The sequence below is a fragment of the Chrysochloris asiatica genome, unplaced genomic scaffold, assembly GCF_000296735.1.
Source record: "Chrysochloris asiatica unplaced genomic scaffold, ChrAsi1.0 scaffold00035, whole genome shotgun sequence".
NCBI classification, from domain to species: Eukaryota; Metazoa; Chordata; class Mammalia; order Afrosoricida; family Chrysochloridae; genus Chrysochloris; species Chrysochloris asiatica.
The window spans coordinates 17,787,351-17,806,689 of record NW_006408553.1 but is presented as its reverse complement, the minus strand read 5'-3'; the positions used below and the strand labels follow the sequence as shown (position 1 = coordinate 17,806,689).

At 37.3% G+C, this 19,339-nt stretch overlaps 1 protein-coding gene across 1 annotated transcript in view; it reads left to right on the top strand.

Moving 5' to 3' along the window:
- UNC5D (unc-5 homolog D (C. elegans)) overlaps nucleotides 1–17,989 on the top strand; it is an 890,335-nt gene extending 872,346 nt beyond the window's left edge. The window contains exon 17 of the mRNA XM_006859970.1: nucleotides 17,725–17,989. Within this exon, the coding sequence (XP_006860032.1) occupies nucleotides 17,725–17,929 (205 nt within the window). The 3' untranslated portion in view covers nucleotides 17,930–17,989. The remainder of the gene's footprint in view (nucleotides 1–17,724) is intronic.
- Nucleotides 17,990–19,339: the final 1,350 nt, after the last annotated feature.

The following is a 19,339-nucleotide window of genomic DNA, read 5'->3' as shown; positions in this document are numbered from 1 at the left end:
TTACTTTCCAGTGCAGCATAAAGCTGCAAGTTCAATTTCATCTTCTTTCAAATAGCTGGTTTTGGAATCTAGCTTGGGTTGAAAGCCAGTATAGAATAGGGATCACCTGTGTGGTTTTTTTCAGTGAACTTTGGAATTTTAAGTGGGTTGGAAAAAAATACATATAAAGAAGAGTAATATGGTCTGACATGTAAAAATTATATCACATGAACATTTCAGTGGCTGGAGTTTTATTGACGCTCTATCATGCTCATTTATTAATGTGCTATCTGTGGCAAAATTTGTGCTACAATGGCAGACTTGGGTTGCTGCAAGAGAGATCACATGTGTTTTTAAAGCCAAAAAAAGTATCTTTCTGTACCTTTACAATGGAGGTTTGTAACCATCAGTATTTAATAAAAATTAACTTTTGGATTGAGAGGGTCATAAGATGCCAAACACCTTCATTCCATTGTTGTTCCAGAGAAAACACAAAACATAAAACCTCACTAAAATTATGGGGAAGCTAGTGATACTTGTGTTGTTATTGTTGTTGCTGTTTTATTTTATGAAGAAACAATTGAGATTACAAAGAATTTTTTATGCCAGAAACAAAAGTATGTCCACGGACATTATTCTCATAATGGATATTGAAAGAGATGTTCACACAGCTCATCCAGAATATTCTAAGGCTTAGTGTCTCTGTTTGCCCTTCTCCAAGCTAATACTTCAGTTTGTGTTCTGCTTCAGATATCTTTCAGGCTATCCTAGCTTTCTTGTAGACCTAGAGATACAAGTTTTCCCCATTAACACCTAGAGAAAAATGGCAATATTCAAAACTGAGTTTTTAAATAAGAACTAGGATTCGAGGATCCAAAACAAGGTTTGTATTGATTTTTCTATTTGTGTAGATATGAATAATCATATTTGATATGAAGACAGGTGTCCTAGTATGGTGCTGTAGCACCAGATGGCTAACCATGAGGTCGGCAGTTCAAACCCAAAAGCCACTCCTTGGAAATCCTACATAGGGTTGCTATGAGTCAGAACTGACTTGCAGCCTCTCAACCTCTCAACAACAGGGAGAGGGCAGATGCTATACAGCTTTCACATGCATATAAGGTGACTGAAAATACCATGGCTTGGGGCAAGGAGCAAAAAGCCTCATCTTTCTCCCATAGAACAGCTGGTAGTTTTGAACTGCTGACCTTGTGATTAACAGTCTGACTAATAACCACTAGTACCAGAGCTGTATTTAATGTTTGTGAATATATTTGCAGCACAAATTTTATTATCAGGTGCTGCTGAATCATCTCTAACTCATAGTAACACTGTGCACAACACGACAAACACTGCTCAGTCCTGCACATCCTCACAATTATGTTTCTGTACATTTTTGCAGCCATTGTGTCAAATCATCTCCTTGGGGGTCTTCTTCTGTACTTTTTAGGGACTGTTCACTTCTGAAAACATGTCCAAAGAATGTGAGACAACGTCTGGACTTCCTTGCTTCTAAAGGGCATACTGACTGCACTTCTTCCAAGACAGATTTGTTTGTTCTTTGGCAGTTCCTGGTATTTTCAGTATTTTTCACAAACACATTACTTCAAATACATCATCAGTTCATTTCCAGTCTTCCTTATTCACTGTACAGCCTTCAAATGCATATGAGATCATTAGAAATACCATGACTTGGGGAAGCATACTTTAGTCCTCAATGTGACATCTTTGTTCTTTAATACTTTTTGGAGATCTTTTAAATGCAATTATTGTTGTTGTCCACTGCTGTCCAGTCGGTTCTGACGCATAGTGACCTTGGATAGGGTTTCTGAGGAGCGACTGGTGGGTTTGAACCACAACTTTGTGGTTAGCTGTCCAGTACATTATCCAGCAGCACCACACCAGGACTCCTTTAAATGTAATATGACTTTTAATTTCCTAACTGCCGCTTCCATGAGCTTTGATTGTGGGTCAAAGTAAAATGAAATCCTTGACAAGGTCAAAAATTTTTTGTTTATCATGATGTTGATTATTGGTCCAGTTTCTTTACATTGACTTGTGAATCCCTATTGAAGACTTAGTCTTTAATCTTCACTAGTAAGTGCTTCAAGTTCTTTGAATTTTCAATAAGTAAGGTTGGGTCATCTGCATATCGCAGGCTGTTAATGCCTCTTCCTCCAGTCGACGTTTCATTCTTCTTCGTATAAACCATCTTCTTAGATTATTTGCTCAGCGTACGGACTGAATAAATAAGGTGATAGGACACAAGCCTGAAGCACACTTTTCCTGATCATGCATTATTCCATTGTTCTTTTCAAACTACTGCCTCTCGGTCTATGAAAACATTCCATATGAGCACGATAAAGTATTCTGTTATTCCCATTCTTAACAATTTTATCCATAATTTAGTATGATTCACACAGTTAAATGCCTTTGCATAGTCAATAAAGCACAAATAAACATCTTTCTGGTATTCTCTGCTTTCAGATGTGATTCATCTTCAGTTAGCTATGATATTCCTCTGTCCATGTCCTCTTCTGAATCCTGCTTGAATTTCTGGCATATTCTTGTTGATGTACTGCTGCAACTATTTTTTAATTACCTTTAGCAAAAAAATTTACTTGTATGTGATGCTAATGATATTGTTTGATAATTTCTGCCTTCTATAGTTTCACCTTTCTTTGGAATGGGAACAAATATGGATCTTTTCCAGTTGGTTGGCTAGGCAGCTCTCCTTCAACTTTCTTGATATACTAGTGAGTGCTTCCAGAGATACATATGTTTGTTGAAGCATTTTAATTTGTACTCTCTTAATTCCTAGAGCTGTGTTTTTATCAATGTCTTCAGTGCAGTTTGCACTTCTCTCTTCAACACTAGTAATTCTTGATCATATGCTACGCCCTAAAATGGTTGAGTGTCACCAAGTTCCTTTTATAACCGTATTCTTCTAAACTTTTCATGCTACCTGCATCATTTAATATTTTGGCCATAGAAGCTTGTATTATTACAAGTTGATGTTTTCAATTTTTTTCTTCAGGTCTTTCAGCTTGATAAATGCTGAGCACACTCTTCCTTTTGATTTTCTAACTCCAGGTCTTTGCACATTTCAGTATATGCTTGACTTTATCCTTTCCAGATACTCTTTCTGATTTTCTGTTCAGCACTTTTACTTCATCATTTCTTCCATTCACTTTAGCTACTGAACTTTCAAGAAGCTTCACTAATGACCGAAGACTAGAAGAGAGGTGTGATAACATCAAGAACATTATCCAGGAAGAAAGCAAAAGGTCATTAAGAAGACAAGAGACAAGTAAAAGTCCAAAATGGATGTCAGAAGAGTCTCTGAAACTTGTCCTTCAGTGTCGAGATGCTAAAACAAATGGAAGAAATGAGAAGGTAAAGGAGCTAAACAGAACACTTAGTCCTCAAAGTAACATCCTTTTAACAGTTTAAAGAGGTCTTTTGAAGCAGATTTTTCTGTTGCAATACGTCATTTGATATCCTGACTGCTGCTTACATAAGCTTTGATTGTGGATACAATTAAAATGAAATCTTTAACAACTTCAGTGTTTCTCAATTTAGCATGTTGTCATTTATTGGTCTGTATGCAAGGATTTTCATTTTCTTTACATTGAGGTGCAATCCATACTGAAGGTTGTAGTATTTGATTTTCATCAGTAAGTGTTTCAAATTCTCTTTACTTTAAGCAAGCTAGGTGTGTCGTATGCACATTGCACATTGTTAATGAATCTTCCTCGAATCCAGATATCATTCTTCTTCAGACAGTACAGATTCTCAGGTTATTTATTCAACATGCAGATTGAATAAGTATGATGAAAGGATACAACCTTGATGCACATCTTTCTTTATTTTAAACTATTCAGTATTCCCTTGTTCTATTTCAAAAGACTGCATCTTTGTTTATGTACATGTTTCTCATGAGCACAGTGAAGTGTTCTGAAATACCCATTATTTCCATTGTTATCCATAGTCTGTAATGATCCATGCAGTTGAATTACTTTGCATAGCCAAAAACCACAAGTAAACAACTTTCTGGTATTCTCTGCATTCAGAAAGATCCATCTGACAACAGCAATGAGATCCCTCGTTGCGTGTCCTCTTCTGAATCTAGCTAACCTTAGTAACTTATCCCTGTTGATATACTGCTGCAACTGTTTTTCAATTATCGTCAGTAAAATTTTACATTCATGTGTTATTAAAAATTGCTTGATGATTTCCCCATTCCGTTGAGTTACCTTTCTTTGGAATGGGTACAAATATGGATCACTTTTGATTGATTGACCCAGTAACTATCTTACAGCATTTTTTACCTAGACAAGTGAATGACTCCAGCACTGTATCAGTTTGTTGAAATATTTCAGTTTGTGTTTTGTTAAATCCTAGAGCCCTGTATTTCTTCCATCAATGCAGCTTGGACTTTGGCCTCCAGTGCCATTGGTTCTTGATCATATGCTACCTCTTGAAATGGTTGAACATCAACCACTCTTTCATTCAACTCACAATGAGGAGAAACAGCTATAAACATTGATTAATAATCAGAACATTGAATGCATGAAGTATGAATCTAAAACATTTTTGAAATTGTCAAAAATGAAATAGAATGCAAAAAGATTGATATCCTAGGCATTAATGAGGTGAAATGGCCTAGTGCTGGCCAGTTTTACTACGCTGGGAATGACAAATTGAAGAGGAATGATGTTACATTCATCATCAAAAAGAATATTTCAAGATTCATCTGTCGTTGTTAAGTGCTGTTAAGTTGATTCCAACCCAAAACAACCCTGTATAGGGTTTCCAAGGAGCAGCTGGTGAGCTTGAACCAATGACTTTGCAGTTCAAACGACTTTGCAGTCTGACGCATTAGCCCACAGCGCCACACCGATATTTGTAGGGTGAATCAAAAATTGTTCACACTTTGGCTAGAAAATTTATTTTGTTCATCTCTTAAAAATCTTTCATGTTTCCTTATTTAAAAATGTTTTAGAGTGAACTGCAAGCCACAAATACACCACTGTCTTCATTTCTTCATCAGGGGTGAATCTTTATCCTTGATGAGCTGTTTTAAGGGACCCAAACAGGTGAAATTCCGAGGTAGCAAAACCATGACTATAGGGAGGATGCTTTAACACCTCAAAAGGAAGTTTTTTCAGAGGGTCAATAGTGTGGGGAAAGGTGTGTGGCTGTGCATTGTCAGGCAAGATCACAATGCCCTTGTATAGAAGTCCTCTGTGTTTAATCCAAAGTTTAGGCTTCAGGTTCTCTGTGAGCATCTCACTGTAATGAGCACTGTTGACTGTTGAACCTTTTTTCCTGATTGTGTTCCAATACTAGTCCTTGAGAATCCAGAAAAATGTAAGCATCAATTTTCCAGCTGATGGTTGACTTTTCAACTTTTTCTTTGTTGGTGATTGAAGTTGTTTCCATTCCATACTCTGCTATTTATTCTCAGACTCATAGTAATGAATCCATGTCTTGTCTTGTCACCAATAGCAACTTTTTTTTTTTTTTTTTTTTAAGAAACCTTCCTTTGAGTCTTGTTGCAAATTTTGTTTGCAGATATCCATACACTTCTGATTATGCTCGTCCATGAGTTATTTTGGTACCATCTCATACAAACTTTTTGAAACTTGTCTGTCATGGATTATTTCATAGGCAGAACAATGGATGATTTGCCATGTAAGTCATTGTCACTTGACTATTCAATAGACAGAATCATTTCACATGCATGCTCAATGTTGCCATCATCCAACACTGGACTGGCATTCTAATATAACTGGCGTGCAGATAGTTTTTGACTTATCCTGCTATAATGATGTTTATAATATGATAATACCCCTATGCCTACAAAGAAGACCAATTACTACACTATTATTCATGTTTATATAGTAACCATGAAAGCCAGTAATGATGAAATTGAAGAATTCTACCAAATTCTTCAGTCTGAAATTGATCAAACATGAAATCAAGATTTATTAATAATTATTGGTGATTTAAATGCAAAGGTTCAAAGCAAAGAGGTAGGATCCAATAGTTGAAAAATATAGCCTTGGTGATAGAAAAGATGATGGAAATTGCATGATAGAATTTTACAAGACCAGTGACTTCTTCATTGTAAATACCTTGTTTAAACAACATAAAAGATGACTATACATATAAAACTCACCAGCTAGAATACACAGAAATCAAATTGATTACATCTCTGGAAAAGGATGGTGGAAAAGCTCCATATCATCAGTGAAAACAAGGCCAGGGGTAGACTGTGGAACAGAACATCAATTGTTCATATGTAATTTCAGGTTGAAGCTGAAGAAAATTAAAACAAGTCCATGAGATAAAAAATATGGCCTTGAATATATCCCACTTGAATTTAGAGATCATCTGAAGAAAGATTTGATGCTTTAGTCACTATAAACAAGAACAGAAGAGTTGGGAATTACATCAAGAACAACATCCAGGAAGAAAGCAAAAGATCATTAAGAAGACAAGAAACATGGGAAATTCCAAAATGGATGTCATGAGATACTCTGAAACTTGCTTTACAGAGTGAAGATGTTAAAACCAATGAAAGAAATGAGGAGGTCCTAGAGTATAACAGAATGTTTCAAAGGAAAGCTAGAGAAGACAGAGTCAGTTATTATAAATGTGTACAAAGACCTGGAGTTAGAAAAACCAGAAGGGAAGAACATGTTCAGCATTTCTCAAGCTGAGAGAACTGAAGAAATAATTCAAGCCTTGACTTGAAATATTGAAGGATTGTATGGGAAAAATGGAATTCTGGTGTGGTGCTGCAGGATAATGCACTGGACAGCAAAGTCATTTTGAGCCACAAGGTCAGTGTTTCTATACCCAGTAGGTACAGGGTTGCTCTGAGTCAGAACCAACTCAGTGGCACTTAATAACAATGGGAAAAAAATATTGAATGATGTAGAAAGCATCAAAAGAAGATATAAGGAATACATAGAGTCATTGTACTAAAAAGAAATGGTCAGTGTTCGACCATTTCAAGAGGTAGCGTATGATTAAGAGCCCATGGTATTGAATGAAGAAATGCAAGGTACACTGAAAGCTCTGGGAAAGAACAAGGCTCTGAAAATTGATGGAATACAAATTGAAATCTTTCAGCAATAAAGGCATTCACCTTTATTATGCCAAGAAATTTGGAAGACAACTACCTGGCGAATCATTTGGAAGAGGTCCATATTTGTGTCCATTCCAAAGAGAAACGATCCAATGGAATGTGGAAATAATTGTAAATATCATGAGTATCACATGCCAGTAAAATTTTGCTCAAGGTAATTCAAAAATTGTTGTAGCATACATTGTCAGAGATCTGACAAGAGATATAGATAAGGACATGGCATGAGGAATTATCATTACTGATGTCCAATGGATCTAGGCTGAAAGCAGAGAATACCAGGAAGATGTTTTCCTGTGCTTTATTGATTATGCAAAAGCTTTCCACTTTGTGGATCATGACAAGCTATGGATAACATTGCGAAAATGGGTATTCTGTAATGCCTGTTAAGGAGCTCTGGTAGCGTAGTGGTTACGAATCGGGCTGCAAACCGCAACATCAACAATTCGAAACTACCAGCTGTTCCGTGGGAGAAAGATGAGGCGTTCTGCTCCCATAAAGATTTACAGCCTCGGAAACCTTGTACAGGATCACTATGAGTCGGTACGGACTCCACCACCATAATGCCTGTTAATTGTGCTTATTAGAAACCTGTACATAGACCAAGAGACAGTTGCTCAGTCAGAACAAGGGTACACTGAATGGTTTAAAATCAGGAATGGTGTGTGCCAGGGTTGTATTCTTTTATTTTAGTTATTCAATATGAATGCTTTGCAAATAATCTGAGAAACTGGATTATATTTAGAAGAACATGGCATCAGGATTGGAGAAATATTTATTAACAACCTGTGTAGATGATGAAACCTTACTTGCTGTGAATGAAGTGAATGTAAAATGCTTATTGATGAATATCAAAGACTATGGAGTCCTGGTGTGATGCTATAGGATAAACCCTTGACCACAAGGTTAGTTTGATCTGCAAGGTCGGTGGTTCAAACTTGCCAGCTGCTCCTCGGAAACTGTATACAGACTTGCTATGTGTCAGAACCAACTCGGCGGTACATAACAATAATCCAAGATCATGGCCTTTAGTATGAGTTACTCCTAAATGTAAATGAAACAAAATCCTCACTAGTGGACCAATAAATAACAAAATGATAAATACTGAAAAGTTTAAAGCTGTCAAAGACTTCATTTTGCTTGGCTCCACAATCAACAATCATGGAATCAGCAGTCAAGAAATCAAATGATAGTAGATAAATCTGCACAAGACCTCTTTAACATATTCAAGAACAAAGATGTCAGTTTAAGGACTCAGGTGCATCTGATCCCTAGAAGAATAGATGCATTTGCATTCTGGTGTGAAGATTATTAAAAGTGCCATGTGTTGGAAGACATATAACCCGAATGTTCCTTAGAATCCAAGATGGTGAGACTTAATCTCTCCTACTTCACACATATTGTCTTTGAGAAGGACATCCTGCTTTATAAAGTGGAGCATCAGCAAAAAAGTAGAAGACCCCCAACTAATAGGATTGCAGAGTGGCAGCAGAAATAGGCTTAAGTGTAACAACGATTGTGAAGATGGTGCAGAGCCTGACAGTGTTTGTTCTGTTGTGCATAGGGTCATTATGAATTGGAACTAACTCAATAGTACCTAACAAGACCAATATGCGTTTGTAATTTCTTTCTTTTTTTTTTTTTTTACTTTTTATTGTGAATTGAGTGAAGGTTTACAGAGCAGATCTTAAGTTTTCTATTTAACAAATCATATACTTTGCTTCATTATATAGTTGCAATCTCCTCAATGCATTTACCTCTATTGACTGCAACCACTGCATTCCACCCTGTGTCTCCTACCACCCCCATCTATCCTCTGCCAACCTCCCTCCAGTTGTATATTGTCTGTCTCTGTCACCCATGTTAATATGCGTCAACTGTCTAGTGCATGTATATTTAAAAATAAATAAATAAATAAATAAACACACCCAGGGATACATAATCATTTAAACAAGCACAGGGAATATTCTGGAAGCCAGTCTCCTGGCCACCAGCACACAGCCTTTCTCTTTCCATGAGGCTAGAGTCTGCAGCTGCTCAATCTCTCCATGCCATCAGCTCTGCCTCCAACTCTGGTGTTGCTGCTTCTCTGGTTAGTGTTCCACATTCAGCTCATTCTCTTCTTTGTTGATGGTCCTAGAAGCCTCTGTTTCTGGAATACAAGAGTAACTACTGTCCCTTTTTTGTTACACAACCTCTACCTTTACAGTTGTGACAATCACAATTTGGTATGATAACAACTACTCACTATTCAATCAATGAATCCCATTCCCATTTCCTTTCACCCAATCCATCTAGACAAGAGGAATACTATTCAGTGGGGATTCTACCTTCTCCCACATGCTCTGAAATTAAACTCCCTCTTGAAAACTTTGTGCCTTTATAGTGTCCTTTCCCCCATTTTAGGTAGCCAGTGTCTAAGTTGCCCATCCTTATCAACCCTGTGTAGAGAAGGGATAGGTTTGATACTGGATATGAAGACTCCTTCCCTTTTGGTTGATATTTTAAGTTACAACATAGGTCAAGTTCATCAAATTGTAACAATTTACACCTACTTCATTTATCAGATTTCTTTATCTTCCTCTAGTCAACATCTGTAATTTCTTGTATGTGTTTGTTTGTGTGGTAGTATCTTTGCCAGGTTTTGATAACAGATTTATACTGGCTTCATAGAGTGAATGAGGGAAAATTCCTTCTTCACATTCTGGAATGTTATTGTTGTTGTTGTTATGTGTTGTGAGTCGGTTCTGACTCATAGAGACCCGTATAGGGTTTCCGAGGCTGTAAATCTTTATGGGAGCAGAAAGCCTCATTTTTCTCCCATGAAACAGCTGGTAGTTTCGAACTACTGACCTTGCGGTTCATAGTCTGATTTGTAAATGCTATGCTACCAGAGCTCCTAACATTCTGGAATAGTTGAATAGAATTTAGATCACCTCTCCTCTGAATGTTGGAATGTTGGTTAGAACTCTCCAGAAAATCTATCTGGGCCAGGGTTTTGTCGTTTCATTTATATTGGGAGGTTGTTTTTTGTTTTGTTTTTTTAATGATATCTCCAATTTGTCTTTTTGTTGTGGAGCTAGGTAGGATTTCTACATCTGTTTTTGTTAGTTTAGATTGATAGTGTGGGTCTAGAAATTTATTCTAGTAGAATTTTTCATATTCTGTGATGATCCTCTTTATCTCAGTTGGTTCTGATGTAAGACCTCCCATTTCATTTCTTTTTTTTTGGTTATTTGTGTGTCCTCATTTTTTTCCTTTCTTCACTTGGCCAGTGGTTTTGTCCATTTTATTGATTCTCTCAAATAATTAACTTCTAGTTTTGTAGATCTTTTCAATTTATTCTGTTTCCTATTTCATTAATTTCTGCTCTGATCTTTATTGTTTTCTTTCTCCGGGTGACTATGGGCTTCTTTTGCCACTCAAGTTGTCAGATTAAATCACTGATTTTAGACCTTTTTTCTATTGCTATAAATTTTCCTTTGACCACAGTTTTTGTTGTGTCCCAGAGATTTAGGTTTGTTGTGCTGTCATTCTCATTTGATTCCAATAATCTTTAAATTTTATGTTTACTATCTCCTATGATCCAGTAGTTTTTAAGTCAGCTGTTATTCAATTTCATCATATGTAATTTTCCCCTTGCTCTTTCTGTTGTTGATTTCTAGTTGTGTTGTGTTATGGCCAGAGAAGATGTTTTATATTATGTAGATGTTTTTTATCACATCGATCCTGGTGTGGCTCTATAGGATAAGTACTGACTTGCTTCCTACCAGCCAACCCTTAGAAACCCTAAACAGGGTTACTATGAGTTGGAACCAACTCAATGGAACTTTAAAATAACAACAGATGTCAGTTAATGTGCTGGACTGTAAAGTCAGTTTGAATTGTAAGGTCAGAAGTTCAAGCTCATCAGCCACTGTCTCTGGGTTGGAAGTGACTTGGCACTAACAACAACAACAAGATGTCTATTCTGGACAATAACCCATGTGTATTTGAGAAAAATGTGTACTGTGTTAATATTGGGTGGTGTGTTCTATATATGTTTATGAAGTAGAGTTATTGTCTTATTTAGATCTTTTCTGTCTATTCATTGTCAAAGGTGTTGTGTTTAAGTCTGCTACTATTGTTGTGTTGTTGTTGTTGTTGTTAAGTGCCTTCGAGTCGGTTCCGACGACCCATAGCGACCCTGTACAGGGTTTCCGAGGGTGTAAATCCTTACGGGAGTAGAAAGCCTCATCTTTCTCCCGCGGAGCGGCTGGTAGTTTTGAACCGCTGACCTTAAGGTTCGCAGCCCGATTCGTAACCACTACGTTGTAGATCTGTATATCTCTCTTTTCAATTCTGTTATAGTTTGCTTCATATATTTTGGAGCTCTGTCATTGAATTCATAAATATTTATTTTTGTTCTGTCTTCTTGGTGGATTGACCTTTCAATCATTATTGAATGCCCTCCTTTGCCTATTTTGATGGAATTGACTATAAGTCTATTTTACCTAAAATGATTATTGCTACTCCCACACTCTTCTGGCTACTGCTTGCTTGATATATTTTTTTCATCCTTTGATTTTAAATTTGTTTATGTCTTTGTGTCTAAGGTGTATTTCTTGCAAGCAACATATTGGTTGATCATGCTTTTTGTCTTGTTTTTAATCCATTCTGCCCCTCTCTGTCTCTTGACTGTTATATTTAATCCATTTTGTTGTTGTTGTTGTTGTTGTGTGCCATCGAGTCGGGTCCGACCCATAGCGACCCTGTACTTACATTCAGTAAAATTAACAATGGATATGAGTTCATAGGAGTCCTGGTGTGGTGCTGTAGCATAAGCACAGGATCACAAGATTGGCTTGAATCAGAAGGCCGGTAGTTCAAACTCACCAGTCACTTCTTGGAAATCCTATACTGGATTTCCAAGAAGTCAGAACTGACTGGATAGCACTTAACAACAACAAAATGGATTTATCATTGTTGTTTTAGCATGCCTTTTCATTTATTGTGGTTTTAAAGATTTTGTTTTTCATGCTAATTTACTGTGCTGAGTTCTTTTTGTGTATGGATTTACTTTTCCTACCAAGCATCTATTTTGTGCTTATTAGTCTTTTTGGTTTTTCTCTTCATATGGTGAATAAATATATTACTTTTCTTTGTGGTCACCCTGAAGTTTACTATGTTGTCAAGTTTGTTCTGACTCATAGAGACCTTGTATAGGGTTTCCAAGGATCAGTTGGTGAGTTTGAACTACCAACATTTTAGTTCAAACTGACTTTCTGGTCCAATGCTTATCCTGTAGCACCACACCAGTACTCCAAAGTTTACTATAATCTTCTTTAAATTAAAGAGTCTACCTTATCTTGAAATTGTCTTGGGTTCTGCCCCATATGCAAGTTCTATAACTACATCTTTTATCCCACCCCACCCCACCCCCCTTTTCTGATTTTATTGTGTAGTTGTTTACAGCCTAAGTTATCTAGTTCCTGTAGTCAGTTCTTTTATTTTTCACTTTATTTTGTTTTTGTGAAGTCCTTATATCACTGATAACTGAGCTGTTGTTATGTGTCTTGATCATAGTTTGTTGTCTGATATGATTGATTCTCTATCTGAAGGATTCCCTTTAATACTTATTATAAGGTTGGTCAGGTTTTTATTTTTATTTTTTTGCTAGATGTATGATTTTTGGTTGGCAATTCTTTTTTTTTTTTTTTTTTCAGAATTTTATATGTGTTCTCCCTTTGCCTTGTTGCTTGAATGGTTTCTGATGAGAAATCAGCACTTAGTCTTATTGGTGCCCTTTTGTAAGTGATGCTTCATTTTTCATAGTGTGCTTTAAGAATTCTTTCTCTATAGGAAAATTTCATCATATCTTAGTGAATGATTTGAGGGGATGATTCTCTATGAAAGGAACCTTGGTGATGCAGTGGTTAAGTGCTTGTCTACTAACCTAGAGGGTTGTGGTTTGAACCCACTAGCTACTCTGTGAGAAAAAGATGTGACAGTCTGCTTCCATAAAGATTACAGCTTTAAAAACCCTATGGAGCTGTGCTACTTTGTCTTGTAAGGTAACTATGCATCAGAATATACTCAACAGTAGTGGGTTGGATCCTATGTGGGGTTCACTGAACTTCTTTGGATAATAACCTTTTCTACTTTCATGATACTTATGAAGTTTTCAGCCAATATCTCTTCAAATGTTCTTTGTATTGTTTTCCCTCCTCTTCTGGAATTCCTATTGTGCATAAATTATTCTTCTTGATAGTGCCCCACATAATTCTTAATCTTTCTTCATTTTTTGGGTATTGTTCCTCAAACAAATTGGTATCCAGGAAATTATCCTGTATTGCACTCATTGTTTCTTCATTGATTCAATTCTACTTCTGTGTCTTTCTGCCATGCCATCCATTTCTAGTATTTTATTGTGAAACTTCTATTTTTCTAGTTGTTGCTGTTATTATATGGTTTTGAATTGTGTATTGGGAGTCCTGGTATGGTGCTGTAGGATAAGCACTGCACTGCTAACTGCAGGGTCAGTGGTTCAAAATCATCAGTAGCTCCTTAAAAATCTCACATGGGACACTAAGTTGGAACGACTTTATGGTACTTGAATATAACAACAATTGTTCGTTGAGTCTGTCATTTTGCTTTTGTGTTGTTTTCCTAAATTCTTCTAGGTTGTTGGGTTTTTTTTCCCTTTGTTTTCCTTGATCACACTAATGATCCTAAGTATGTCTTTTAAATTCCTTTACAGGTAAATTTTCATTTCTTCCTCTGAAAGGTTTTTTTACCTTAATTTTGCTCACTTGTTTTAGCCATTTTGTCCTTATCATTTTGTTTTTCTCGTGTGGTTTGTTATTGTCTGTTGTTCTTGAGGTATTGTTATTTGATTTATTTAGATATTTATTTACTTATTGAATATTTATTTATTGAATATTTTGTTTTGTTTGTTTTGATGGATCAGGCCAGGTGGGGCAGGCTTGCTCTGGTGGTGGTTTTCCTGGAGGCAGGGGGAGTGCTCAACAGTGGTCACTGGGCAATGAGGCAGCAGTGGACGGGGTGGTTATATTTTCCAATTCATTAGGCATACTGATGATTAGGGGTACCTTGGCATGCACAGGCCATCAACTATTATCAGTGCAGAGCTATGGAACATGCAGTGGTGCTTTCTGGATGAGAAGGACAGTGGACAGGAGGATGTGCCAGTGAGTGGCACAACAACACTCTCTGCTTCTCACTGGGTTGACAGGGTGGTCGACAGTGAGTCTGGGGGTGACTGGAGGTGTGGAGCACGCTATGCCAATTGCCTTATAAAAGAGGTAGCAGGTAAGGAGAGAGTATGAGGGCCTGAGGAGATTTGCTGAGCATCTGGTGGCATGGGAGTGCTCACTGCTATTCCTTGCATAGGCTGGCCAATAGCAAATGGGTAAGCTGGGTTGGGAGGAAAGGGAGAAGTCATACCAAGGTCCTCAGGTGGGCAGGGATCTGGGTCATCAGGGTTTTCTATGATAATCTCCAGGAAGGAAAGGGAAGGGAAAGTGTGGTGGTAACCCAATGTTGGTTCCCGGGGTGCTCCACATTGACTACAGCTAGCAATCATGACCTTGCACAAATCAAGTGAAAACATGCAGTGGGAACTGCCTGGAGTCTGGCTGAGTGAGAGTTCTCCTGGCGATACTTTATGGATCTGTTACTCTGTGTGTGCATCTAACTGGCCAGAGACCACTGCTGATGGTAGTCCTCTCTCTTGTGGTTCGGGCTCCTTCCCTGTTTTGTGGAGTCTTGGATCCCTGGAGCTCTCACTCTCCTTCCTTTAATTTTCCACCTTAGATATGGTTCATGTCCTGATTACTTTTCTTCACTTCTGGTATATGTACACAGTTTCTCTATCTCTTATTGGGAATTCCATGAAGTTGTCTTTCTATGGTTGTCACACAGGATCACTGCTGGTTTTATCCCAAAATGGACACTCTGTGCTGAGCCAGCTGAGAGGTCACCTCAGAGCTGTGTCTTTCCTCATTCCCTGTTTTCACTCAGTTTCTCTTTTCAGTCAGGATCTGATCTTATTCCATATTCTTCTCTTTGATGCTCCAGAATTGTCATCTGCATGTGTTTTAATTGTTTTCTTAGATCTTTGCTGTAGGTGAAAAACATGGTGTGCCTGACTAAGCCACAATATTAGGTCATCTCCTCAGTTATGTGCATTTAAAACAGGAGAGAGGAACATCATTTGGTCTGGTCCTGCCAAGGCAATCACAGTTCAAACCATCATGTTGTTGTTGTTCAGTGCCGTTGAATAGGTTCTGACTCATAGCAACCCTGTATACAGTTTCCAGGGAGTAGCTGATAAGTTTGAACCACCACACTCAGGGTGAGTTAATTAAATGTTTGACCAAATACAGCAGGCTAATTTTTAAGTTGACAATTTTGTATGCCCCACAAATGATGTTTATACATTTTGGCAGAAAAAAAATGTTCCCCACCCATGTCTTAAAAGCTTGCTTGTCTTTCAAGTGCTCTTCTTTCACTGAGTCTATTTTGTGATTGTATATCAGACTTGTTGACAGAAAGTACTACCAACCTCAAAATAGACACATTTTGGTTGACTCAGGAAAATATTTAAAAGTCATTATATCAAAGGTGATACTTCTAACTTGACTATTAAAATTCCTAAGAAAAACAGTGTCCTTTAATCCTTTATGAGCTCTTAGTCTTCATCTTAGCAGGTTATTGTCCAAGACTTTATCTTTTTTTTTTTCACTAAGTATCCCTTATCTGGAAACAGTTCATAGTAATCAATTACTTAGCTGGTGGATATTGAATAAATATCTGTCATGTATGTCTAGTTCTATAAACAGTGCAGTAGTGGATTCAGAAAATTATTAGACATCATTCTTGCTTTCCAGGAGTTTGTAATCTCACAGGAAAGGCAAAGCTCTCTGTCATAAAATATGTAATCATGTTTACTCATATGACTGTTTCTGTGCAAGCATAGAAAGAGCTCAGAGAAAACAAACAATTTTGAGCATAGAGGAGATATGCTTGTTACTCAAGGAGTATAAGATCTTGATAAAGAGAAGGTAAAGGAAGAAGTGGGCAATGCTAGAAGAACAGAATAGATGAAATGAAAGCAAAAAGCAATTATTTTAATGAAGTCAGGATTGGCTGTGAAAGAAGACTGAGTGAAAATACCTCTGTTACTCTAGTTAGCTGGAGGCCAGACCAAGGAATTAAAACAATATAGAGTTGAAAATGAGTATTAAAACAAGACAGAGTTGAAACCTGATGATTGTGTAAAAAGGACACATTGAATATTGAACATAGAATTTGGGGACATGGGACATGCCAGAGTCTTACTGTGGCTTATGCTATAAAATGATAAAGACATAAATAAGGGGTTAGTAGAATGAATGGAGAGAAATGGATCATTCTGATGAGTCTGTTTCAAAAGAAGAATCAACTTAAAGGGAAGAGTCAAAAATAAGTTTCTTAGAGTGAGAATTTAGTGGAAATTTTGATTTCCTGGGATATTTGCTATAGTTAGAAGAGGCGCCAATTAGAGAACATGAAGATGATACCAAATTTTGATGCACTGTTTTGAAAAGATTGAGGGCCATCTAATTGAAGCAATCTAATCTGTATATCCAAGGTCGTTTAGAGATCTGTAATTAGCTCCATTAGCTGATGAACTTGGAGGTTCAGGTTTAAAAACTATCCATTTGGAGCTCCATAACTATTCCTTCTAGCATATGATCCCATTGAGGAAGGCAAGGAAGATAAACAAAGATAGACTTTACTGCCCTTATGTTTGCCAAGAGAGAGATAAAAGAGGTGGCACATATTTTGGAAAAATAGGTTACATTATCACATATGCTAAGGAAATAAACTTCTCAAGAAGAGCGTGGCTATAAAGGATATACACACACATGCATAAACACACACATTTACACAAAAAGAATTCAAGGGAAGTGAGAACTAAGAAAATACTTTGACGATGAGAAGGCCATTGGTAATATTTCAAAAAATAGTTTCTATTGCATTGGGATAAAAATTAAACTGCCTAGATATGTCTTGTGTAGTTCTTTACTAGTATCATAGTAATAGCCATTCAAATCATTTTTAAGTCCTTTATAGTGAACAACAAAAAAAAATTGGAGTCCTGGTGTGGCACTGTAGGATAAGCACTGGACTACTAACCACAAGGTCAGCGGTTCAAACCCACCTGCCACTCTTGGAAACCCTATTCAGGGTTGCTATGAATTGGGACCAACTAGACGGCACTTAACAACAACATAGTGAATTTAGAGGAGCCTTGTTGGTGCAATGTTTAAAGCACTTGTTTGTTAACTGAAACATCAGCTGTTCGAACTCACCAGCTCCCCCACAAAAGAAAGATGTGACCGTCTGCTCTGTAAAAATTTAGAGACTTGGAAACCCCAAAGGGCAGTTCTACTCTGTCCTATAAAACCATTATGAGTTGGAAATAACTCAACAGCAATGGTTTTTTTGTCAGCTTTATGGTGATTTTTATTGGTTCCTTTATTTTTGTTTTCATTTTTTGTTTTGTTCTTTTTTTGTTTGTTTGTTTAACTCTCTCTATCTAGGAATTTATCTTATTTTGCTACACAAAGTAGCCCATCTGCTGTCATTTTGAACCTGTGGGAAGCTCGTCATCAGCACGATGGTGATCTTGACTCCCTGGCCTGTGCCCTTGAAGAGATTGGGAGGACACACACGAAACTCTCAAACATTACAGAATCCCAGCTCGATGAAGCCGACTTCAACTACAGCAGGCAAAATGGACTCTAGTCCACTTCCTCTCCTGAGACAGTGAAGACCAACTTCTGGACGTTTGCTTTAAATGAGAAAGAAAAAGGCAGCTTTCTGCCTAGGGGCACGTGGGGAATTCAACCTTCATTTTCAATCAGTGAGAATGTCCCTGGTTGAAGAAATTGAATTTTATATAGGTAAAACATGCTTATAGGGAAGAGTGCAAGTTCCCTTAGATAAAAGAGGGCTTCCTTGTCCCGTTCCTTGAATCTGCACTTAGGTTAACCCTTGATGAACTCCTCAGATTTGGAGTGGCAAGGATAAAAGTGGGGCACTACAGTGAAGCTGGGAAGGCAAACATTGAATAAGTGCATGTTTTGAAACAGGTTTTTAATGATGTGCCCCAAAGGGTCAGTTGATTCTAATAACAGATTACATGGTCAGAGTTTTCGATCTGACATATGGGATATTGGAAGTCATTGTAAAACTTGCTTTTAGAAGTGTAACTGGGCTGCCAACCCATTTGTATGACTTCAACAACATCAAGGAGAGAATGAGGGCGTTTCAAATTTTGAATCTGAGTATTTTACACCAGCACAAATTCCCTGTCTATTCTAGCCACTTACTGAAGGCAAGATCAAGAGGTAAGAGTCCAATAACAAGGTCTTTAAGTGTATTCCACCTTCATTTATTCCAAAACAATTCTACCCACATTATTTCCTTCCTTTCCATACCCACAGCAACAGAAAGGAAAAGTTTCAAGGAGAGTATTTAGATCTTCCAATATATAAATTTATTTCTCCTAACTCAACAAAGCAGGATCATCTCCATTCCCAGCTAAGCCACTCAAACAGCATGGAGTGCTATGAGAATATACTTTGGAGACAGGAGAGGTCAAACCGAATCTAAGGAAGCATGAACTGCAAACATCACAGGCCTCAAATTTAAAGTCAGGCATTGATCAGATTCTCCAACATTATTATTATAACAATATGAGAGATTTTACTATACTTTTGAATCCAGGTTCCTAAAATTTTCTAACTTTGGTATTATATCATCAAAAAATCTTTCATAGGGCTATATGTCATATTCCTTTTGCCTCTTGGGAAGCAAATTTTTACTCTTAATGGTCTCCAAGTTCCTAAATAGACCTGAGGAATACCTCTACCACACTGCAGCAGAAACTGAGGCATTATTCAGGAAGCCTCCCATCAGTGATTACTCAGTCTCAACAAGTGTGTTTTCTCTACAGAACCATTAATATATGGCTCTTACATTATGATGATTTTTTTTTTTTTAAATAAGGGGCAGGCATACTAGGCAGAGTTGAAACCCACAGATAAGTCATGACTTGCATCTTCATTCAACTTGTAATCCTGTTAAATCATTTTTGACAAGATGTCCTAGTAGCCTAAAGATAACACATCTGCTCCTGCTCATCTTCCGATG